Raw genomic sequence first — 21110 nt, forward strand, 5'->3', positions numbered from 1 at the left:
ATACAAAGGGTATCTCTTTGATAAAAAATTTTACCACTGCCATATTTATTCTCCAGTGACAAAGGGTCACATGAGATTTATTCTATTTTCTGTAGGAAAATATGTAAATATCATCAATAGCAAAAGAAAATTTATTTTCTGGGGTCATATGAGTGAAGAGCAACTGGAGTGGGGTGGATGGTGTTTTGCTAAATTATCAAGATTGATAGATTATCATTTGATATTCCAGAAGCAGTACTTTCTCAAAGACCTTAAGTGACCCTACTTTACTTCAAATACATGTTGACTTGGTTGAATTATCATTTAGAAATAAAATTGTTTTTGTAGTTTTCATTGTAGTAGTTAGTTGATGACAGCAACTTAATTCAATAGCTTGTTCTCAACATAAACTCTTCTTTTTTATTAATAAACCCAGTTTTCAGTTAGTAAGTTCACTGACTTTTCATGCACTGATTTTCAACCAAAATAACATTATTAGTGGGTTTAATGCAAAAATATTCACAGTATATATATATATATATATATATATCTTTTTATCTAAAAGGAACAAGTATTGAAGGGCTATAATGTGATATCTTGTTAACTGATACGTGGCATATAAAGTATACATAATTAACCAAATTTAAAATAGAAAGCAATGAAATATGTTCAGACCAGAACTGTTTTACACATTGACAGGTTTTTTGTTTGTTTGTTTGTTTTGGTAGTTTGGAAGGTACTTCAAAGTCTTATTTGACTCAGAATAAGATATCAATTTTCCAGGGGTTACTTCTCATTTGTCTACTTGAGAAAAAGCAGAGTAAAGAATGTACAAAAAATTCAGTGACTTTTTGAGCTTGTTTTGATACCTAAACAATAGAAATCTGCAGTATTTTGCTAGAAAATAAGGAGATGTTTGATATGAAGCATGTTTTTAGGTTGTTTCTAATACAAATTTTTTTGGTTATTCTTGACCATCACAGATACACCGAGGAGTTAAAGGATTTGTCCGAGATCTTCAGGGTAACCCAATTGCTAACGCCACCCTCTCTGTGGAAGGAATAGACCATGATGTCACATCTGGTGGGTGTTCTTTGCTGTGATCAGAGGCTCTAGTATTGCATATGAGACCGTGGCTACTTCTTAGCGTAGTTACATTCTTATACTGTTCTATGCAAAGCAATTAAATGCCTCATGTCTCTTTACACTCTCTCCAGCTTTGATCTAGTTAAATTTTTATCTGGGGAACAGGTCAGGTAGTTACTTAGGAGGGCTGTGAGGCAGGGCCGTCTGTGAGACTCTTTGCAGTTGTCAAGTCAAAGGAAGATGAACCAGCTGGAATTAAAATGCTGTATCCTAATGATCTCTCCTAAGAAGGGCTTCCCTGGTGGCTCAGAGGGTAAAGTGTCTGCCTGCAATGCGGGAGACTTGGGTTCGATCCTTGGGTCAGGAAGACCCCCTGGAGAAGGAAATGGCAACCCACTCCAGTACTCTTGCCTGGAAAATCCCATGGAGAAGTCTGGTGGGCTACAGTCCATTATCGCAAAGAGCTGGACACGACTGAGCGACTTCACTATCACTTTCAAGAAGAGATTCTAAAGAGCTGTTAATTGGTGGACCTCAGGAGGGAGCAGAAGAGTAGGAAGGAGGTCAACTGCCTGTGTTTTGTTGTCTAGGATGTCCCATCCATTTCTTCATTTAATCTGTGTCATAAAGCCATATGTATCCAAGGCTGAAAAGGACCTTACAGGATTGAAGTTTATGTTAGTTGTTTCTAGGTTTAAAGCCCTCTTTCCATTTTCCTAGTTTGGGGGGAATGATGTGTTTTTCTGGCAAACCTATCTACTACTAGCAAGTCGCTTCAGTTGTGTCCGACTCTGTGCGACCCCACAGATGGCAGCCCACCAGGCTCCGCCATCCCTGGGATTCTGCAGGCAAGAACACTGGAGTGGGTTGCCATTTCCTATCTACTCCTGTTAATAAACATCTCTCCAACTCATTTTAGTGTAATTCTCATTTGTTGGTATCTTATCAAAAACAATAATATCTTTTTAGCTATAAACTCCATTTATACATGTTTCAAGACCTTAGCATTAGTTAACCTTTAAATTAGTGCCCAAACATCCTATACCATTAACTCTTATTTAACCTCCACATTTATAATTTGTATTTTTTAATCTTGAATATTTGTTTTCTAAAAATCCATTTATTTATTCAAACAACAATGCTTTTCAACACCCGATGAAGTGCCAGCCCACCTTCTGGACCAATATGCCAGAATCTGTGCCAAATTATTGCTCCCTTCACCCCTGGGGCGGGACTTCTTGAAGGACCTAGGCCGTGCACCCTATGGCCACAAGCAACTGCTTTTGTTAACATTAGTAACATATAAACATTATTTTCTCTGCATTCCAGATGTGAAAATTTTAGGAAAATCTCACGTTGGCAGTATAAATAGGTAGAAAGGAATGAAATCTGAGGAGCAGGTTCTGGGACTAGCTTTTTTAAAAAATAATTTATTTTTTATTGAAGGATAATTGCTTTACAGGATTTTGCTGTTTTCTGTCAAACCTCAACATGAATCAGCAATAGGAATACATATCTCCCCTCCCCTTTGAACCTCCCTCCCACCTCCCTCCCCATCCCACCGCTCGAGGATGATACAGAGCCCCTGTTTGAGTTTCCTGAGCCATACAGCAAATTCCCATTGACTGTCTATTTTACATATGGTAATGTAAGTTCCATGTTACTCTTAACATACATCTCACCCTCTTCTCCCCTCTCCCCATGTCCATAAGTCTATTCTCTATGTCTGTTTCTCCACTGTTGCCCTGTAAATAAATTCTTCAGTATCATTTTTCTAGATTCCATATATATACATTAATATAAGGTATTTATCTTTCTCTTTATGACTCACTTCACTCTGTATATGTTCTAGGTTCATCCACCTCATTACAACAGACTCAAATGCATTCCTTTTTATGACTGAGTAATATTCCATTGTGTATATGTACCACAACTTCTTTATCCATTCATCTTTCGATGGACATCTAGGCTGCTTCCATGTTCTAGCTATTGTAAATAGTGCTGCAATGAACAATGAGATACATGTTTCTCTTTCAATTTTTGTTTCCTCAGGGTGTATGCCTAGAAGTGGGATTGCTGTGTCATATGTGGTTTTACTCCTAGTTTTTTTTTTTTAGGAAATCTCCATACCATCTTCCATAGTGGCTGTATCAATTTACATTCCCAGCAAAAGTGCAAGAGCATGCCTTTTCTCCACTCTGTCTCCAGCATTTATTGTTTGTAGGCTTTTTGATAAGGGCCATTCTGAGCAGTGTGAGGTAGTATCTCATTGTAGTTTTGATTTGCATTTCTCTAATAATGAGCAATATTGAGCATCTTTTCATGTGTTTGTTAGCCATCTGTATGTCTTCTTTGGAGAAATGTCTGTTTAGGTCTTTTCCCCACTTTTTGATTGGGTTGTTTGTTTTTCTGGCATTGAGTTGTATGAGCTGCTTGTATATTTTGAACATTAATCTTTTATCAGTTGTTTCATTTGCTATTGTTTTCTCCCATTCTGTGGGTTGTCTTTTCACCTTGCTTATAGTTTCCTTTGCTGTACAAAAGCTTTTAAGTTTAATCAGGTCCCACTTGTTTACTTTTGTTTTTATTTCTGTTACTCTAGGAGGTGGGTCATAGAGGATCTTGCTTTGATTTATGTCATCGAGTATTCTGCCTATGTTTTCCTCTAAGAGTTCTATAGTTTCTGATCTTACATTTAGGTCTTTAATCCATTTTGAGTTTATCTTTGTGTATGGTGTTAGGAAGTGTTCTAATTTCATTCTTTTATATGAAGCTGTCCAGTTTTCCCAGCACCATTTATTGAAGAGGCTATCTTAGCCCCATTGTATATTCTTGCTTCCTTTGTCAAAAATAAGTTACCCATGGGTGCATGGGTTTTTTCTGGGCTCTCTATTTTGTTCCATTGGTCTGTATTTCTGTTTTTGTGCCAGTACCATACTGTATTGATGACTATATCTTTGTAGTATTATCTGAAATCAGAAGATTGATTCCTCTAGCTCCATTCTTCTTTCTCAATTCTGCTTTGGCTAATCAGGATCTTTTGTGTTTCCATATGAATTGTGAATTTTTTGTTCCAGTTCTCTGAAAAATACAATTGGTAATTTGATAGGGATTGCATTAAATCTGTAGATTGCATTTGGTAGTATAATTATTTTTACAATATTTATTCTTCCTACCATAAACATGGTATATCTTTCCATCTGTTTATGTTGTCTTTGATTTCTTTCATTAGTGTCTTATAATTTTCTGTGTACAGTTCTTTTGTCTCCTTAGTTAAGTTTATTCCTAGATATTTAATTCTTTTTGTTGCAATGGTGAATGGGATTGATGCTTAATTTCTCTTCCTGATTTTTCATTGTTAGTATATAGAAATGAAAGTAATTTCTGTGTATTGATTTTGTATCCTGCAACTTTGCTAAATTCACTGATTCACCCTAGTAATTTTCTGATACTATCTTCACAGTTTTCTATGTACAGTATCATGTCATCTGCAAACAGTGAGAGCTTTACTTCTTCTTTTCCAATCTGGATTCCTTTTATTTCTTTTTCTTCTCTGATTGCTGTAGCTGAGACTTCAAGAACTATGTTGAATAATAGTGGTGAAAGTGGACACCCTTGTCTTGTTTCTGATCTTAGAGGGAATGCTTTTGGTTTTTCACCATTGAGAATAATGTTTTCTGTAAGCTTATCATATATGGCCTTTATTATGTTAAGGTAGGTTCTTTCTATGCCCATTTTTTGAAGAGTTTTAATCATAAATGGGTGCTGAAATTTGTCTAAGACTTTTTCTACATCTATTGAGATTATCATATGGTTTTTATCTTTCATTTTGTTAATGTGGTGTATCACATTGAGGGATGTCCATATATTGAAGAATCCTTACATCCCTGGAATAAACTCAACTTGATCATAGTATATGAGCTTTTTGATGTGTTGCTGAATTCTACTTGCTAAAATTTTGTTGAGGATTTTTGCATGCATGTTCATCAGTGATATTGGCCTGTAGTTTTGTTTTTTGTATTGTCTTTGTCTGGTTTTGGTATCAGGGTGATGGTGGCCTTGTAGAATGAATTTGGAAGTGTTCCTTCCTCTGCAATTTTTAAAAAGAGCTTTAGAAAGATAGGCATTTGTTCTTCTCTAAATGTTTGATAGAATTCTCCTGTGAAGTCATCTGGTACTGGGCTTTTGTTTTTTGGGGGAAATGTTTGATCACAGCTTCAATTTCAGTGCTTGTAATTGGGTTGTTCATAATTTCTATTTCTTTCTGGTTCAGTCTTGGATAATTGAACTTTTCTATGGATCTATGGATTTCTTCCAGGTTATCTATTTTATTGCCATATAGTTGTTCATAATAGTCTCTTATAATCCTTTGTATATCTGCATTGTCTGTTGTAACCTCTCCTTTTTCATTTCTAATTTTATTGATTTAATTCTTCTCTGTTTTTTTCTTGATGAGTCTGGCTAAGTGTTTGTCAGTTTTGTTTATCTTCTCAAAGAACCAGCTTTTCATTTTTATTAATCTTTACTATTTCATTTCTTTTTCATTTATTTCTGCTCAGAGCTTTATGATTTCTCTCCTTCTACTAATTTTTCTTTTGTTGTTGTTGTTCTTCTTCTTCTTTTTCCAGTTGCTTTATGTGTAAAGTTAGGTTGTCTATTTGATATTTTTCTTTTTTCTTGAGGTAGGATTGTATTGCTATAAGCTTCCCTCTTAGAACTGTTTTTGCTGCATCCCATAGGTTTTGAGTTGTTGTGTTTTCATTGTCATTTGTTCCTAGAAATTTTTTTTATTTCCCCTTTGATTTCTTCAGTAACCTGTTGGTTATTTAGAAATGTGTTGTTTAATCTCCATTTGTTTGTGTTTCTTACAGGTTTTTTTTTTTTTTGTAATTGACATCTAGTCTCATAACATGTTTTCATCAGAGAAGATGCTTGATACAATTTCAATTTTCTTAAATTTACTGAGTTTTGATTTGTGACCCATGATGTGGTCTATCCTGGAGAATGTTCCATATGCACTTGAGAAGGTGTATTCTTCTGCATTTGGATGAAATATCCTGAAGATATCAATAAGATCCATCTCATCTAATGTATCATTTAAGACTTGTGTTTCCTTATTAATTTTATGTTTTGATGATACGTCCACTGGTGTGAGTGGGGTGTTAAAGTCTCCTACTATTATTGTGTTACTGTCAATTTCTCTTTTTATGTCTGTTAGTGTTTTTCTTATATTTTGAGGTGCTCCTATGTTGGGTGCATAGATATTTACAATTGTTATGTCTTCCTCTTGGATTAATCCCTTGATCATTATGTAGTGTTCTTCCTTATCTCTTGTAATCTTCTTTATTTTAAGGTCTATTTTGTCTGATATGAGGATTGCTACTCCAGCTTTCTTTTGCTTCCCATCTGCATGGGATATATTTTTCTGTCCTCTCACTTTTGGTCTGTATGTGTCTTGAGGTCTGACGTGGATTTCTTGTAGACAGCATATATATGGGTCTTTTTTATTTTTGGTATCCATTCAGCCACTCTGTGTCTTTTGGTTGGAGCATTTAATCCATTTACATTTAAAGTAATTATTGATATATATGTTCCCATTGCCATTTTCTAATTGTTTGGGGTTGATTTTGTAGGTCTTTTTTCTTCTGTTGTGTTTCTCGACTATATAAGTCCATTTAACACTTGTTGCAAAGCTGGATGGTGGTACTGAATTCTCTTAACTTTTGCTTTTCTGTAAAGCTTTTTATTTCTCCATCAATTTTGAATGAGATCCTTGCTAGGACATTAATCTTGATTGTAGATTTTCCCCTTTCAGTACTTTAAATATATCCTGCCATTCCCTTCTGGCCTGCAGAGTTTCTGCTCAAAGATCAGCTGTTAAGCATGTGGGGTTTCCCTTGTATGTTACTTATTGTTTCTCCCTTGCTGCTTTTAATTGTAGGGAATATGCTTCCCTGGTGGCTTAGACGGTAAAGTGTCTGCCTGCATACAGGAGACCCAAGTTTGATCACTGGGCTGGGAAGATCCCCTGGAGAAGGAAATGGCAACCCACTCCAGTACTCTTGCCTGGAAAACTCCATGGACAGAGGAGCCTTGTAGGCTACAGTCCATGCGGTCGCAAAGAGTCAGACACGACTAAGTGACTTCACTTCACTTCACTTTGCTATGCACAAGCCTGTACTATAATTAATAGAGCCTCTTTGAAAAATAAGAATAACTTTCTCATTTCCCCCAGGCGAAGGGCTGGGAGCAGTGAAAGGTCCATCGTGGAAAGACATCTTGAAAACAAGATGTTGAAGTTCTGATGTGACTGATGGAAAACCATTAGTGACTGTTCCCATAAACAGAGCCTTGAGGTAGATGCTGAGAAAGTGCATCACTAGCCAAAGGGCTAAACAAAGTCATGAAAGGGCTGAAGGTTTGACACTGAGGACTGTGCATTGTATATCTTTATCCCCAATCTGAGATTGTAAAGAATAGATATCTCTAGAGCATGAGTAAAGAAGTAGAAATTAACAATAAAAGGCATGCGAGGATTAGGATCTGGGCTTTGGACTGCTATTGGCATCAGCCCCCTGATCCCCACTTTATTTCTGAGTCTTATTTTTCCTTATTCTTCTGCATCACCACTCCCTCAGGTCGGTTCGTTGTTGGGCTGGTCCCAACATTAATATTTTTCTTTGTGTTTAGTCTTTGTTAGTTTGATTAGCATGTGTCTTGGCATGTTTCTCCTTGGGTTTATCCTGTATGGGGCCCTTTGTGCCTCTTGGACTTGGTTGATTATTTCCTTTTCCATGTTGGGGATAATTTTCAACTATAATCTCTTCAAAAATTTTCTCATACCCTTTCTTTTTTCTCCTTCTGGGACCCCTATAATTCAAATGTTGGTGAATTTGATATGGTTCCAGAGGTCTCTGAGACTGTCCTCAGCTCTTTTAATTCTTTTTATTTTATTCTGCTTCTCAGAAGTCATTTCCATCATTTTATCTTCCAGCCCACTGATTTGTTCTTCTGATTCAGATATTCTGCTATTGATTCCTTCTAGAGTATTTTTAGTTTCAGTAATTGTGTTGTTTGTCTCTGTATGTTTATTCTTTAATTATTCTAGGTCTTTATTAATTGATTCTTGCATTTTCTCCATTTTATTTTCAAGGTTTTGATCATCTTTACTATCATTATTCTGAATTCTTTTTCAGGTAATTTTCTTATTTCCTCTTCATTTATTTGGACTTCTGTGTTTCTAGTTCCTTCATTTGTGCAGTATTTCTCTGCCTTTTCTTTCTTTCTTTTTTTTTTTTTTTAGGTTACTGTGTTTGAGCTTTCCTTTTTCCAGGCTTCAAAGAAAGTTGAATTCTTTCCTTGAAGAAAGTTGAATTCTTTGTTGCTTTTGGTTTCTGCCTTCCTAAGATTCATCCAGTGGTTTATGTGAGCTTCATATAGGGTGAGATTTGTGCTGAGTTTTTGTTTGCTTGTTTGTTTGTTTTTCCTCTGATTAGCAAGGCTGAGTGAGGTGGTAATCCTGTCTGCTGATGATTGGGTTTGTATTTTTGTTTTGTTTCTTGTTTAGATGAGGCATCCTGCACAGGGTGCTCCTGGTGGTTGGGTGATGCTGGGTCTTTTATTAAGTGGTTTCCTTTGTATGAGTTCTCACTATTTGATACTCCTTAGGATTAGTTCTCTGGTATTCTAGGGTCTTGGAGCCAGTGCTCCCACTCCAAAGGCTCAGGGCTTGATCTCTGGTCAGGAATGAAGACCACAAGTGATTTGTTATATCATTAAGTGAGATTAAAACAAATATCCAAAAATGAGAAACCAAAGATGAATCCCAGACAAATGCAGTTACAAAACCAGGCAAATAATAGTTAAAATAATAGAATATAAACATATACATATACACCCATGAGCAAAGTGAAAACAGTCCAACAAAAATAAAGTACAGTAGATTGATCTGGCAAACAAAGGAAATCAAAGATTATATTTACCAGTTAAGAACAATACTAACTTATGCACAAACTGGAAAACAAAGCTAAAGCAAGGTGCCAAGTTGGGAATAAAGCAGTGAAAACAAAACTAACAAATATGTTGAGAGGAAAGGAAAGAAAGAAAGAATAGGTATGCAAAGTTAAATAGAGGTATATGAAGAGGATTTATATACATTAAAGATTAACTGCAAGGGGAAGAGAACAGTAGGAAAGGCAAATAAAAGGAATAAATGTAGAAAAAGTATAATAGGTTTAAAAATTTCATAATTAAAATTATAAAAAAGAGAAAAAAAGTAAGAAGAAAGAAAAAAGAGGGGGAAAGGGGAAAACTCTACAGAACTGCAAAAGTCCAGTGTAGAGGCAAAGGTTTATAACAACAATAGAAAATGTGACTGAATACACACATATACATATACACCCATAAGCAAAATCCAAACAGCCCTCCAAAGATAAAGTACAGTAGATTGACCCAGCAAATAAAAGAAGCCAAAAACTACACCTACCAGAACAAAACTAATTAAAGCACAAACTGGAAAACAAAACTAAAGCAAGCTGCCAAGTGGGGAATAAAGCAATGAAGATAAAACTAACAAATATGTTGAGAAGAAAGGAGAGAAAGAAAAGAAAGAAAGAATAGATATGCAAAGTTAAATAGAGGTAGAAAAAGATTTATATATGTTAAAGATTAACTGCAATGGGAAAAGAACAGTAGGAAAAGCAAACAAAGGAATAAATGTGGGAAAAAATAATAGGTTTAAAAAATTAAAAATTAAAATTGAAAAAAGAGGAAAAAAGTGAGAGAGGAAAACACAGAACTGCAAAACCCAACCTAAAGGCAGAGGTTTATGACAACAATAAAAAATGTGACTGAGGAAAAAAAAGAAAAAAGCTCAAAAGCTTAATTGGATTTCTTAGTGCCAATAAAATCGACAACTACAACAGAGGGGGGGAAAAAGGAAAAAAAAAAAAAAAAGAATCTACAGAATAAGTAAAAATAATAATAATAAATGTTTTTCTTGAGTCACTGCTGTAAGAGTCCTTTCCCGTGCTAGGAATCACAGTCCACCTTACCTCCCTAGGATGCCCTCCAACACTGTGCTGATCTCTGGACTTGCTGTAGGGGCTGCTCAGATTCTAATCTGGTCCTACTCTTGTGTGTTCGTGCCTCCAATGTCCACAGCTATCAGAGCTAGTGCATTTTCTTTTGTGGGCACTCTCAATGGCCTTTTATACATTCCATAGATACAGAGTCTACTTAGTTGGTTGTGTGGCTTTAATCTGCAGCTTGTACAGCTGATGGGAATGTTTTGAATCTTTTTTCTTAGCCTCGCTACCTCTGGGTTTCAGTTGCGGTTTTATTCCCACCTTTGCATGTGGGTCGTCCACTGGGGTTTAACTCCTGAGGCTGCCCTGGACTTGGGTCTGCCCCAGTGAGGGCCAGGTGTGAAGGTGGTGCAGCTGCTTGGGTCGCAGGGGTTCTGGCAGCACCAGGTACTCAGGGGGGTTGGCGGCTAGGGCTGCAGGAAATATAGTGCTCTAGAAGGGTATGGCAACTAGTCTTGGCCAATACGCTCCAGTATTCTTGCTTGGAGAACCCTCTCTCTGACAGAGAAACCTGGCAGACCACAGTCTACAGGGTCGCAAAGAGTCGGACATGAACGAAGTGACCCTGTGTGCATAAATGCAGGACTATTTTTTTTTGCCTGTGGCATCTCTTCCCCTGTGAGAGTTGAGGGTGAACATGGTGCAGCTGCTTGGGTTTCGGGGACCCTGGTGGCACCAAGTGTGCAGGAACACAGACTGCTTCCACTGCAGGAGGTAGGCCCTATCAGAGTCTTTTTCGAGCCTCTTGTAGCTGGTGATCAGAAGGCCTCTTTGGCCAGTCTTTCTTCACAACTCCACCCATTCGGGCACTTAGAAGGCTCCTTTGCCTGGGGTCAGGCACATAGAGGGGCCCCCCTGAAGGGTCATACTCTGTAGATTGGCACATGGGACACTTAAAGGGTCACTCTAGGTGGGTTCCTACTCTGCAGTTTGGCGCATCAGTCACTGAAAGGAGTACCCTGCGTGGGGTCCTACTCTGTAGTTCAGTGAAGTCAGGTTTTTGATGGGCCAGCCTCTCTGTTGTTCAGCTGCCAATGCTGACATGTGGGGAGAAAGAGGCTATGGTGATGGCTCCACCCACTATGCGTGACTCAGCAGTATCGCCTTGCTTCCATGGTTGCCTGGCTTTCTTCTACCGGCATTTCTCACCACTATCTCCTCCCTCACATCCCCTCAATCCATATCTCTGCAGTCAACCACAGCCCTCACCCTGGCATTGCTCCACAATCCCTAAACTCCAGCTCCCAGCAGCTGCCCCTTCCAGGAGACCAGCATTCCTACTCGGGGTATGTATGGCTGTGGCAAGGACTGTCTGATTCTCATTCCATTTAGGCTGCCACAGATCAGCTGTTTCACTCTCGGCCTTAAATGTTTCTCCTCTGACTCAGACAATTGCCCCAATGTGGGGATTGGACCCCTGCTTCAGTTCCCCCACCCACCAAAGGCAGGTCCAGTCCTACTAACACTCCTGTTTCCCCCCCTAGTTCCTTCACCCTACCGAATTTTGTGTGGTTCTACATATTCTTTTCCACTGGTCGGGTACTCCTGTCCAATCTCAGCTGGTGTTCTGGATGCACTTCTGTGTCTGAAGGTGTATTCCTGATGTATCCATGGACAGAGATGTACTCCACGTCCATCTACTCCTCTGCTATCTTGTTCTCCCTTGACACTGCAGCTTTTCAAGGGCAGCATAGGGTAGTAAGGAGAAACAAGCAATGGGTCAGTGGAGTCAAAGGTGGAGAGAAAATGTAGTGCCTTGTCCGGGAATCCTGAAAGTGTTTCAGGACAGATGAAATGTGAAATGTCAGGAAAGATGCACCTTTGAAAGAGGCAGTGTGGAGTCTTGATGAGTCTATTTCAGTGGACTGTGGAGGATGAGGAAAGGGCCTGAAATGGAGAGTATTGACAAGTCTTTCTAGAACTTTTGCTGTAAACTGAAGAACAGAAATGAGACACTAGCTTAAAGGAGATGTAGAGTCCAGAGAGGAGAAGAGATGGTGATGAGAGTTTATTTTTTTCTGATGGTTTCCATATTCACAGTGAAATATTAATACAATGTGAAGCATCAACTAAGAGTGAGGATGAAGAGGATGCTGTACAAGTGTTAAGAAAAGGGAAAATTCCACTTGGACCTTGCTATTCAGAATGTGGCCCCTACCAAGATTGAATTCAGCAATCACCTGGAACTAGCTAGAAATGCAGAATCTCAGGCCTCATCCCAGATCTAGGGAATTAGAATTTGCTCCTTACTGTTTCTCAGGTGATTGATGTGCACTAACCTAAGATACAGGAAGGTGAAAGGACTTTGGAGGAAGACAGGGCAGGACCAGGGCCTTGTGTTTGTAGACAGGGGACAGCTCATCATCGGTGTGTGTTTTCCTGCAGCCCCTTGCAGCCACAGAGGCAGGCAGAGAGTAGAGGGGTGGGTGTTTCCCAGTGCTGGTGGCTTGCCAGGCATATAAGCAGGTGGGGAACAGCACATCAGTTGAAGGAGACATGTGAGTGGATGACTAGGGGGTCTGGGAACCTAAGCTGCTCAAAGAGAGGATGGAGGTACAGGAACACAACTCTGCTTAGAAATCCTCTGGAAAGCTGGTAGAAAATGCAATCCTAGAAAGCATGCCAGCTATTCTGAGTCTTTATAAATCTAAATTCTAACATGTCCCTCAGGATTTCCAAAGAAGTGCCATCGGGTCACACTTTGTGAGATACTGACCAGACTTTCAGATCTTCAGATCTTCACAGCCAGATGGCAGCAAGAATCAAATCAAAATGGTGCCAGCAGCTTGGGGACTTGAGAATATCCATTAATCTGTGTTATTTCTGACGTGAATATGATGATTCATTATATTAGAAGATTCATTAAATAACATTAGTATCTGTAAAACTGCTATAAAAAATGATGCCTTCTAGAGAGTGTCATACTCTTTTCAATGGAATTTCATTAAATTCTATAAATAACTAAAGACAGAGAATAAAAATTGAATTTAGGTGGCATAACTATGAATTTCTCATATGTGCCTGTGACTTGATATTCTGTTCCCTACAGCAAAGGATGGTGATTACTGGAGATTGCTCGTCCCTGGAAACTATAAACTTACAGCCTCAGCACCGGGCTATCTGGCAATAGCAAAGAAAGTGGCAGTTCCTTATAGCCCTGCTGTCAGGGTAAGTGATTGTGATAATAGCTAAAGTTTATTAAACACTTACCATAGGTCAGGCATATTTAATCATTATATTTAGCTTTCATAATAACTCTATGAGGTAGAGTTATTATTACCCTGTTGTCCATCTGTTAAAAGAGAAAACTGAGGCCTTGAAAAGCTAAGTGACTTGCCGAAAGGCTCAGTGTTTAATTTAATACCACTCAATGTGAAACTTTGTTACCATTTCTCAATTTCTGAAGAGATCCACAAAAAAAATAAAACTTAAAAAAAGTAAGGTTTTATTTGCTGATCTTGATTTATATCTAAATAATGTTCTGTTTGATTTATCTTTTTATCCCAAACAGCTAGTATCATACCTTACTCAATGAGGATTTTGAAAAATAAATTAGGCTTGCAACATAATTTTAGGCATTAACTAAACATCTATTAAGCACATACTATGAGCAAAGTCAGGTCCTTTATGATAAGAACTATAAAATATGATACTTATTTAAGTAGATGCCATTTATTGATATTTTACTACTAAGGGTGATAATGATGAGACCAAAAATCTCATAGATCATGATTTTACTATTATCCTTGTAATATATTACTATGGAATGGCCTACAGGATTTCCAATTAAAAGCTTTACTTGAAAAGAATTTATTATATTTTTGGTTATATACCCTAAGTTTGGCAATAAATGCTCGGTTTTGCAAGCTAAATATCTTGGGTTTTTAAGTGATCCTTTGGTTTTGATTGTATGTGTTTATTAGGCTGGATATGTATTAAAATCAGGAAGTAAATTTGAACAAATAAATCCTGGAAAAATGTGACTTCAGAGTCAGGTTATAAAAGATTTCATTTTGACCCTTGACCTTTCTGCTATGTGTTAATTCAAAGAGGTGTTGAGTAGTCACATTCTTAAATAACCATAGAGTGCCCGATGAACTATGGAATGAGGTTCATGACATTGTACAGGAGACAGGGATCAAGACCATCCCCGTGGAAAAGAAATGCAAAAAAGCAAAATGGCTGTCTGGGGAGGCCTTACAAATAGCTGTGAAAAGAAGAGAAGCGAAAAGCAAAGGAGCAAAGAAAAGATATAAGCATCTGAACGCAGAATTCCAAAGAATAGCAAGAAGAGATAAGAAAGCCTTCCTCAGCGATCAAAGAAAAAGAGGAAAACAACAGAATGGGAAAGACTAGAGATCTCTTCAAGAAAATTAGCGATACAAAAGGAACATTTCATGCAATGATGGGCTCGATAAAGGACAGAAATGGTATGGACCTAACAGAAGCAGAAGATATTAAGAAGAGGTGGCAAGAATACACAGAAGAACTGTACAAAAAAGATCTTTATGACCCACATAATCACGATGGTGTAATCACTGACCTAGAGCCAGACATCCTGGAATGTGAAGTCAAGTGGGCCTTAGAAAGCATCACTACAACAAAGCTAGTGGAGGTGATGGAATTCCAGTTGAGCTATTTCAAATCCTGAAAGATGATGCTGTGAAAGTGCTGCACTCAATATGCCAGCAAATTTGGAAAACTCAGCAGTGGCCACAGGACTGGAAAAGGTCAGTCTTCATTTAGATCCCAAAGAAAGGCAATGCCAAAGAATGCTCAAACTACCTCACAATTGCACTCATCTCACATGCTGGTAGAGTAATGCTCAGAATTCTCCAAGCCAGGCTTCAGCAATATGTGAACCGTGAACTTCCTGATGTTCAAGCTGGTTTTAGAAAAGGCAGAGGAACCAGAGATCAAATTGCCAACATCCGCTGGATCATGGAGAAAGCAAGAGAGTTCCAGAAAAACATCTATCTCTGCTTCATTGCCTATGCCAAAGCCTTTGACTGTGTGGATCACAGTAAACTGTGAAAAATTCTTAAAGAGATGGGAATACCAGACCACCTGATCTGCCTTTTGAGAAATCTATATGCAGGTCAGGAAGCAACAGTTAGAACTGGACATGGAACAACAGACTGGTTCCAAATAGGAAAAGGAGTACATCAAGGCTGTATATTGTCACCCTGCTTATTTAACTTCTATGCAGAGTACATCATGAGAAACGCTGGACTGGAAGGAACACAAGCTGGAATCAAGATTGCCGGGAGAAATCTCAATAACCTCAGATATGCAGATGACACCACCCTTATGGCAGAAAGTGAAGAGGAACTAGAAAGCCTCTTGATGAAAGTGAAAGTGGAGAGTGAAAAAGTTGGCTTAAAGGTCAACATTCAGAGAACGAAGATCATGGCATCCGGTCCCATCACTTCATGGGAAATAGATGGGGGAACAGTGGAAACACTGTTAGACTTTCTTTTTTGGTGCTCCAAAATCACTGTAGATGGGACTGCAGCCATGAAATTAAAAGACGCTTACTCCTTGGAAGGAAAGTTATCACCAACCTAGATAGCATATTCAAAATCAGAGACATTACTTTGCCAACAAAAGTTCATCTAGTCAAGGCTATGGTTTTCCTGTGGTCACATATGGATGTGAGAGTTGGACTGTGAAGAAGGCTGAGCACCAAAGAATTGATGCTTTTGAACTGTGGTGTTGGAGAAGACTCTTGAGAGTCCCTTGGACTGCAAGGAGATCCAATCAGTCCATTCTGAGGGAGATCAGCCCTGGGACTTCTTGGGAAGGAATGATGCTAAAGCTGAAACTCCAGTCCTTTGGTCACCTCATTCGAAGAGTTGACTCTTTGGAAAAGAGTCTGATGCTGGGAGGGATTGAGGGCAGGAGGAGAAGGAGATGACAGAGGATGAGATGGCTAGATGGCATCACTGACTCGATGGACGTGAGTCTGAGTGAACTCCAGGAGTTGGTGTTGGACGGGGAGGCCTGGTGTGCTGCGATTCATGGGGTCGCAAAGAGTTGGACACGACTGAGCTACTGAACTGAACTGAACTGAGTGGCCAAATCAAAGATCTCTTAGCTCCATGTGGAATGGAGCATGGCTATCTCATGGGCCCAAAGAGGTTGCATATTTTAAATAGTCCTTTGTGGAAAAATATATGAATTCTCCATAGACCTGATTAGGATGCCTGGTCTACAGGCAAGTTGAGTTCCTGGGTTACTGATCTTCATGGTGGTTTGGAGGTGTGTGTATTTCCATCAGTTCTTTCACAGATGCAAGATTCTGGAAAACAGAACCCTGTAAAAGCTACATTTAAAAAAATTTGTTTTTTTTTAATTAGAGGATAATTACTTTACAATATGTGATGGTTTCTGCCATACATCAGTATTAATCAGCCATAGACAGAGTGAAGTAAGTTAAAAAGAGAAAGACAATATATATTAATGCACATATATGGAATCTAGAACAGAGAAGGCAATGGTACCCCACTCCACTACTCTTGCCTGGAAAATCCCGTGGACAGAGGAGCCTGGTGGAGTGCAGTCCATGGAGTCACTAAGAGTCAGACACAACTGAGCGACTTCACTCTCACTTTTCACTTTCCTGCCTTGGAGAAGGAAATGGCAACCCACTTCGGTGTTCTTGCCTGGAGAATCCCAGGGACGGGGGAGCCTGGTGGGCTGACGTCTATGGGGTCGCACAAAGTTGGACATGGCTGAAGAAACTTAGCAGCAGCAGCATGGAATCTAGAAAGATAGAACTGATGATGATCCTACTTGCAGGGCAGCAAAGGAGACACAGGCATAAAGAACTGAGTTTTGGACGCGGTGAGGGAGGAGAGGGTGGGGTGGTTTGAGAGAAGTTACATCTTTTTATGGGAGAAAAGACTGCCTTTAAATAATCTGCCTATAAATAATCTGCTTTCCAATAATCCTGAGCATGTGCATGTGCTAAATTGCTTCAGTCATGTCCGATTCTATGCGACCCTATTAGATGAAAGCACATTTCAAACATAATGACTTTTGATATTCTTTTTCCCTAAAAGTATCTTTTTGGTTATCATGAGAGATTTTTTACGATTTACTTTTATTCAGATGGCTAGATTGAGATTATTCTAATAAACTTTAAACCTGTTCATTTTTAATTTTAGTTTTTAAAAGTACACAATCAATTTGATAATAATATATTATTATTTTCTCCTTTAGGTTGATTTTGAACTGGAGTCATTTTCTGAAAGGAAAGAAGAAGAGAAGGAAGAATTAATGGAATGGTGGAAGATGATGTCAGAAACTTTAAACTTTTAAGAAGGCTTCTAATTAATTGCTTTTAATCTATATAATGTATGTAGTATGATGTAATGTGGCCATTTTCTTTTAGATTTTGTGCAGTTAATATTTAACATTGATTTATTTTTCATCATTTAAATATTAATAGACATTACTTAAAATAGACTCTTAGGTTAAAATATAAGAACTTGGTCTATAACATTCATTTTCGTATATATGTGATACAGAGGACTGTAGAAGAGATTTGAGTGATTTTGCCATGTTAGGCTTAGATACAATATTCCATATGTTATTTACAATATAGAACTTTTTGAGTAATTCTAGGTTTTAAAAATTAGTGAGTCCACTTATGGTTGCTGTAGGGGAAGAAGAGATATGGAGTCTGGGATCAGCATGTACACACTGCTATATTTAAAATGGATAACAAACAAGGTCCTACTGTATACTACAGATAACTCTGCTTAGTGTTATCTGGCAGCCTGGAGGGGAGGGATATTTTGAAGAAAATGGATACATATATATGTATGTTTGAGTCCCTTTGCCATACACTCAAAACATCATAACATTGTTAATCAGCTAAACTCTAATATAAAGTAAAATTTTTTTAAAATCCTAAAAAGAAGAAAGGAAAATGTATTTGAAAAAGCATCTGTGCAATGGATAGAAGGGGAGAGTAAACAAGGGGTACTTTGACGTGATAAAAGCTAAAAGTGAAAAAAAAGATAAAATAGAGAGTCCCTTTAATTAATGTAATTGGTGACAGTGTCACATAATGAAGCCATTGGAAAAGTCAATAGCTACAGCTTGAGTTGTCAGCACTATACTGCAAAACTTAAACAGTCCCGTATTGATCATCATTGTGTAGTGTGCTGTCTAGCTATAGAAGTATGATCTTGTTAATGCATTCTTGATGGGAAAGTTAAAGTGAAGGTGTTCAGTCGTGTCCAACTGTTTGCGACCCCATGGACTGTAGCCTACCAGGCTCCTCTGTCCATGGGATTCTCCAGGCAAGAGTACTGGAATGGGTTGCCATTTCCTTCTCCAGGGGATGTTCCCAACCCAGGGATTGAACTCGGGTCTCCTGCACTGTAGGCAGACGCTTTACCCTCTGAGACACCAGAGTAAGTATACTTGATGGGAATAAAATGTAAATGTTTAGTGAGAAGTTTTATGAAAAGAGTGGAAATTGATTTCTTGCTTGTATACATTGGTGCAATAGTGTTATATTATTCAGTGTGCTAACACTACTTTAAAGTGTAGGGTTTTTCTTGGTTGTAGATTGCCCCAGAATTGCATTCTAAATGAATAAAGGTTAAAAAAAGTCCCTATGGTATGTATTTTAATTCTTTTTATTTTTTTGGTCTACAGTTTTGATCACGTGATAAAAAATGTATTCCCTTGAGAGCAGCCTCTCATTGGTTCATCTTCTATAATTTTAAATTTGTTAAGTGACTGCTGTATGCCAAGCACAGTGCAAGCACTGCATGCACTGTGTACATTATTTTGGTGGTCAAAATGTGATTCCATGGATCAGGTGTGTACATAAACTTTAAATACATATACAGAAAAATGAACATGTAATTAAGCATTGTGATGAGTAAAGTTATAGGAAGGACTAGTGTGTGGATAAAGAAATGTCAGAGCAACTTGCTTTAGACTAGATTCGGGGATAGCTTCTTAATGCAAGTTAAGCCCATACTTAGACTATGAGTTCAGTTCAGTCAGTTCACTCTCTCAGTCATGTCTGACTCTTTGTGACCCCATGGACTGCAGCATGCCAGGCCTCCCTGTCCATCACCAACTCCCAGAGTTTACTCAAACTCATGTCCATTGAGTCGGTGATGCCATCCAACCATCTCATCCTCTGTCGTCCCCTTCACCTCCCATATTCAATCTTTCCCAGCATCAGGGTCTTCTCAAATGAGTCAGCTTTTCACATCAGGTGGCCGAATTATTGGAATTTCAGCTTCAGTATCAGTCCTTCCAATGAATATCCAGGACTGATTTCCTTTAGGATGGATTGGTTGGATCTCCTTCCAGATGAAGGGAGTCTCAAGAGTCCTCTCCAACACCACAATTCAAAAGCATCAGTTCTTTGGCACTCAGCTTTCGTTATAGTCCAACTCTCACATCCATACATAACTACTGGAAAAACCATAGCTTTGACTAGACGGACCTTTGTTGGCAAAGTAATGTTCCTGCTTTTTAATAAGCTGTCTAGGTTGAACTGTGGAGTTGGAGAAGACTCTTGAGAGTCCCTTGGACTGCATTCTGAAGGAGATCGGCCCTGGGATTTCTTGGGAAGGAATGATGCTAAAGCTGAAACTCCAGTACTTTGGCCACCTCATGCGAAGAGTTGACTCATTGGAAAAGACTCTGATGCTGGGAGGGATTGGGGGCAGGAGGAGAAGGGGACGACAGAGGATGAGATGGATGGATGGCCTCACTGACTCGATGGACATGAGTCTGAGTGAACTCCGGGAGTTGGTGTCGGACAGGGAGGCCTGGCATGCTGCGATTCATGGGGTCACAAGCAGTTGGACATGACTGAGTGACTAAACTGAACTGAACTGAGGTTGGTCATAACTTTTCTTCCAAGGAACAAATGTCTTTTAATTTCATGACTGCAGTCATCATCTGCATTGATTTTGGAGCCTCCCAAAATAAAGTCCGTCACTGTTTCCACTGTTTCCCCATCTATTTGCCATGAAGTGATGGGACCAGATGTCATGATTTTAGTTTTCTGAATGTTGAGTTTTAACCTAGCTTTTTCATCTCCTCTTTCACTTTCATCAAGAGGCTCTTTAGTTCGTTGCTTTCTGTCATAAGAGTGGTGTCATCGGTATATCCGGAGAAGGCAATGGCAACCCACTCCAGTACTCTTGCCTGGCGAATCCCATGGACAGAGGAGCCTGGTAGGCTGCAGTCCATGGGATCGCTAGGAATCGGACACGACTGAGCAACTTCACTTTCACTTTTCACTTTCATGCATTGGAGAAGGAAATGGCAACCCACTCCAGTATTCTTGCCTGGAAGATCCCAGGGTGGGGAGGAGCCTGGTGGGCTACTGTCTATGGGGTCTCACAGAGTCGGACACGACTGAAGCGACTTAGCAGCAGCAGCAGCAGCATCTGCATATCTGACTGAGGTTATTGATATTTCTCCCAGCAATCTTGATTCCAGCTTGTGTTTCATCCAGTCCAGCATTTCTCATGATGTACTCTGCACATAAGTTAAATAAGCAGGGTGACAATATACAGCCTTGTCATATTCCTTTTCCGACTTGGAACCAGTCTGTTGTTCCAGGTCCAGTTCTAACTGATGATTCCTGACCTGCATACAGATTTCTCAAGAGGCAGGTCAGGTGGTCTGGTATTCCCATCTCTTGAAGAATTATCCACAGTTTGTTGTTATCCACACAGTCAAAGGCTTTGGTGTAGTCAATAAAGCAGACATAGATGTTTTTCTGGAACTCTCTTGCTTTTTCCATGATCCAGCGGATGTTGGCAATTTGATCCCTGGTTCCTCTGCCTTTTCTAAATCCAGCTTGAACATGTGGAAGTTCACAGTTCATGTATTGCTGAAGCCTGGCTTGGAGAATTTTGAGCATTACTTTGCTAGCGTGTGGGATGAATACAATTATGCGGTAGTTTC

At 38.9% G+C, this 21110-nt stretch overlaps 1 protein-coding gene across 2 annotated transcripts in view; it reads left to right on the forward strand.

Annotated features, from left to right (window-relative positions):
- CPE (carboxypeptidase E) overlaps positions 1–18778 on the forward strand; it is a 148075-nt gene extending 129297 nt beyond the window's left edge. Inside the window, exons 7-9 of one of the 2 annotated variants that reach the window (NM_173903.4) lie at positions 963–1062; positions 13201–13319; positions 17376–18778. In NM_173903.4, the coding sequence (NP_776328.2) occupies positions 963–1062; positions 13201–13319; positions 17376–17474 (318 nt within the window). In that variant the 3' untranslated portion in view covers positions 17475–18778. Of the gene's footprint in view, positions 1–962; positions 1063–13200; positions 13320–17375 lie in introns of those variants that run through there. The other variant, XM_059875867.1, reaches the window with a different exon arrangement.
- Positions 18779–21110: the final 2332 nt, after the last annotated feature.

The sequence above is a fragment of the Bos taurus genome, chromosome 17 (assembly GCF_002263795.3).
Source record: "Bos taurus isolate L1 Dominette 01449 registration number 42190680 breed Hereford chromosome 17, ARS-UCD2.0, whole genome shotgun sequence".
Lineage (NCBI taxonomy): Eukaryota > Metazoa > Chordata > Mammalia > Artiodactyla > Bovidae > Bos > Bos taurus.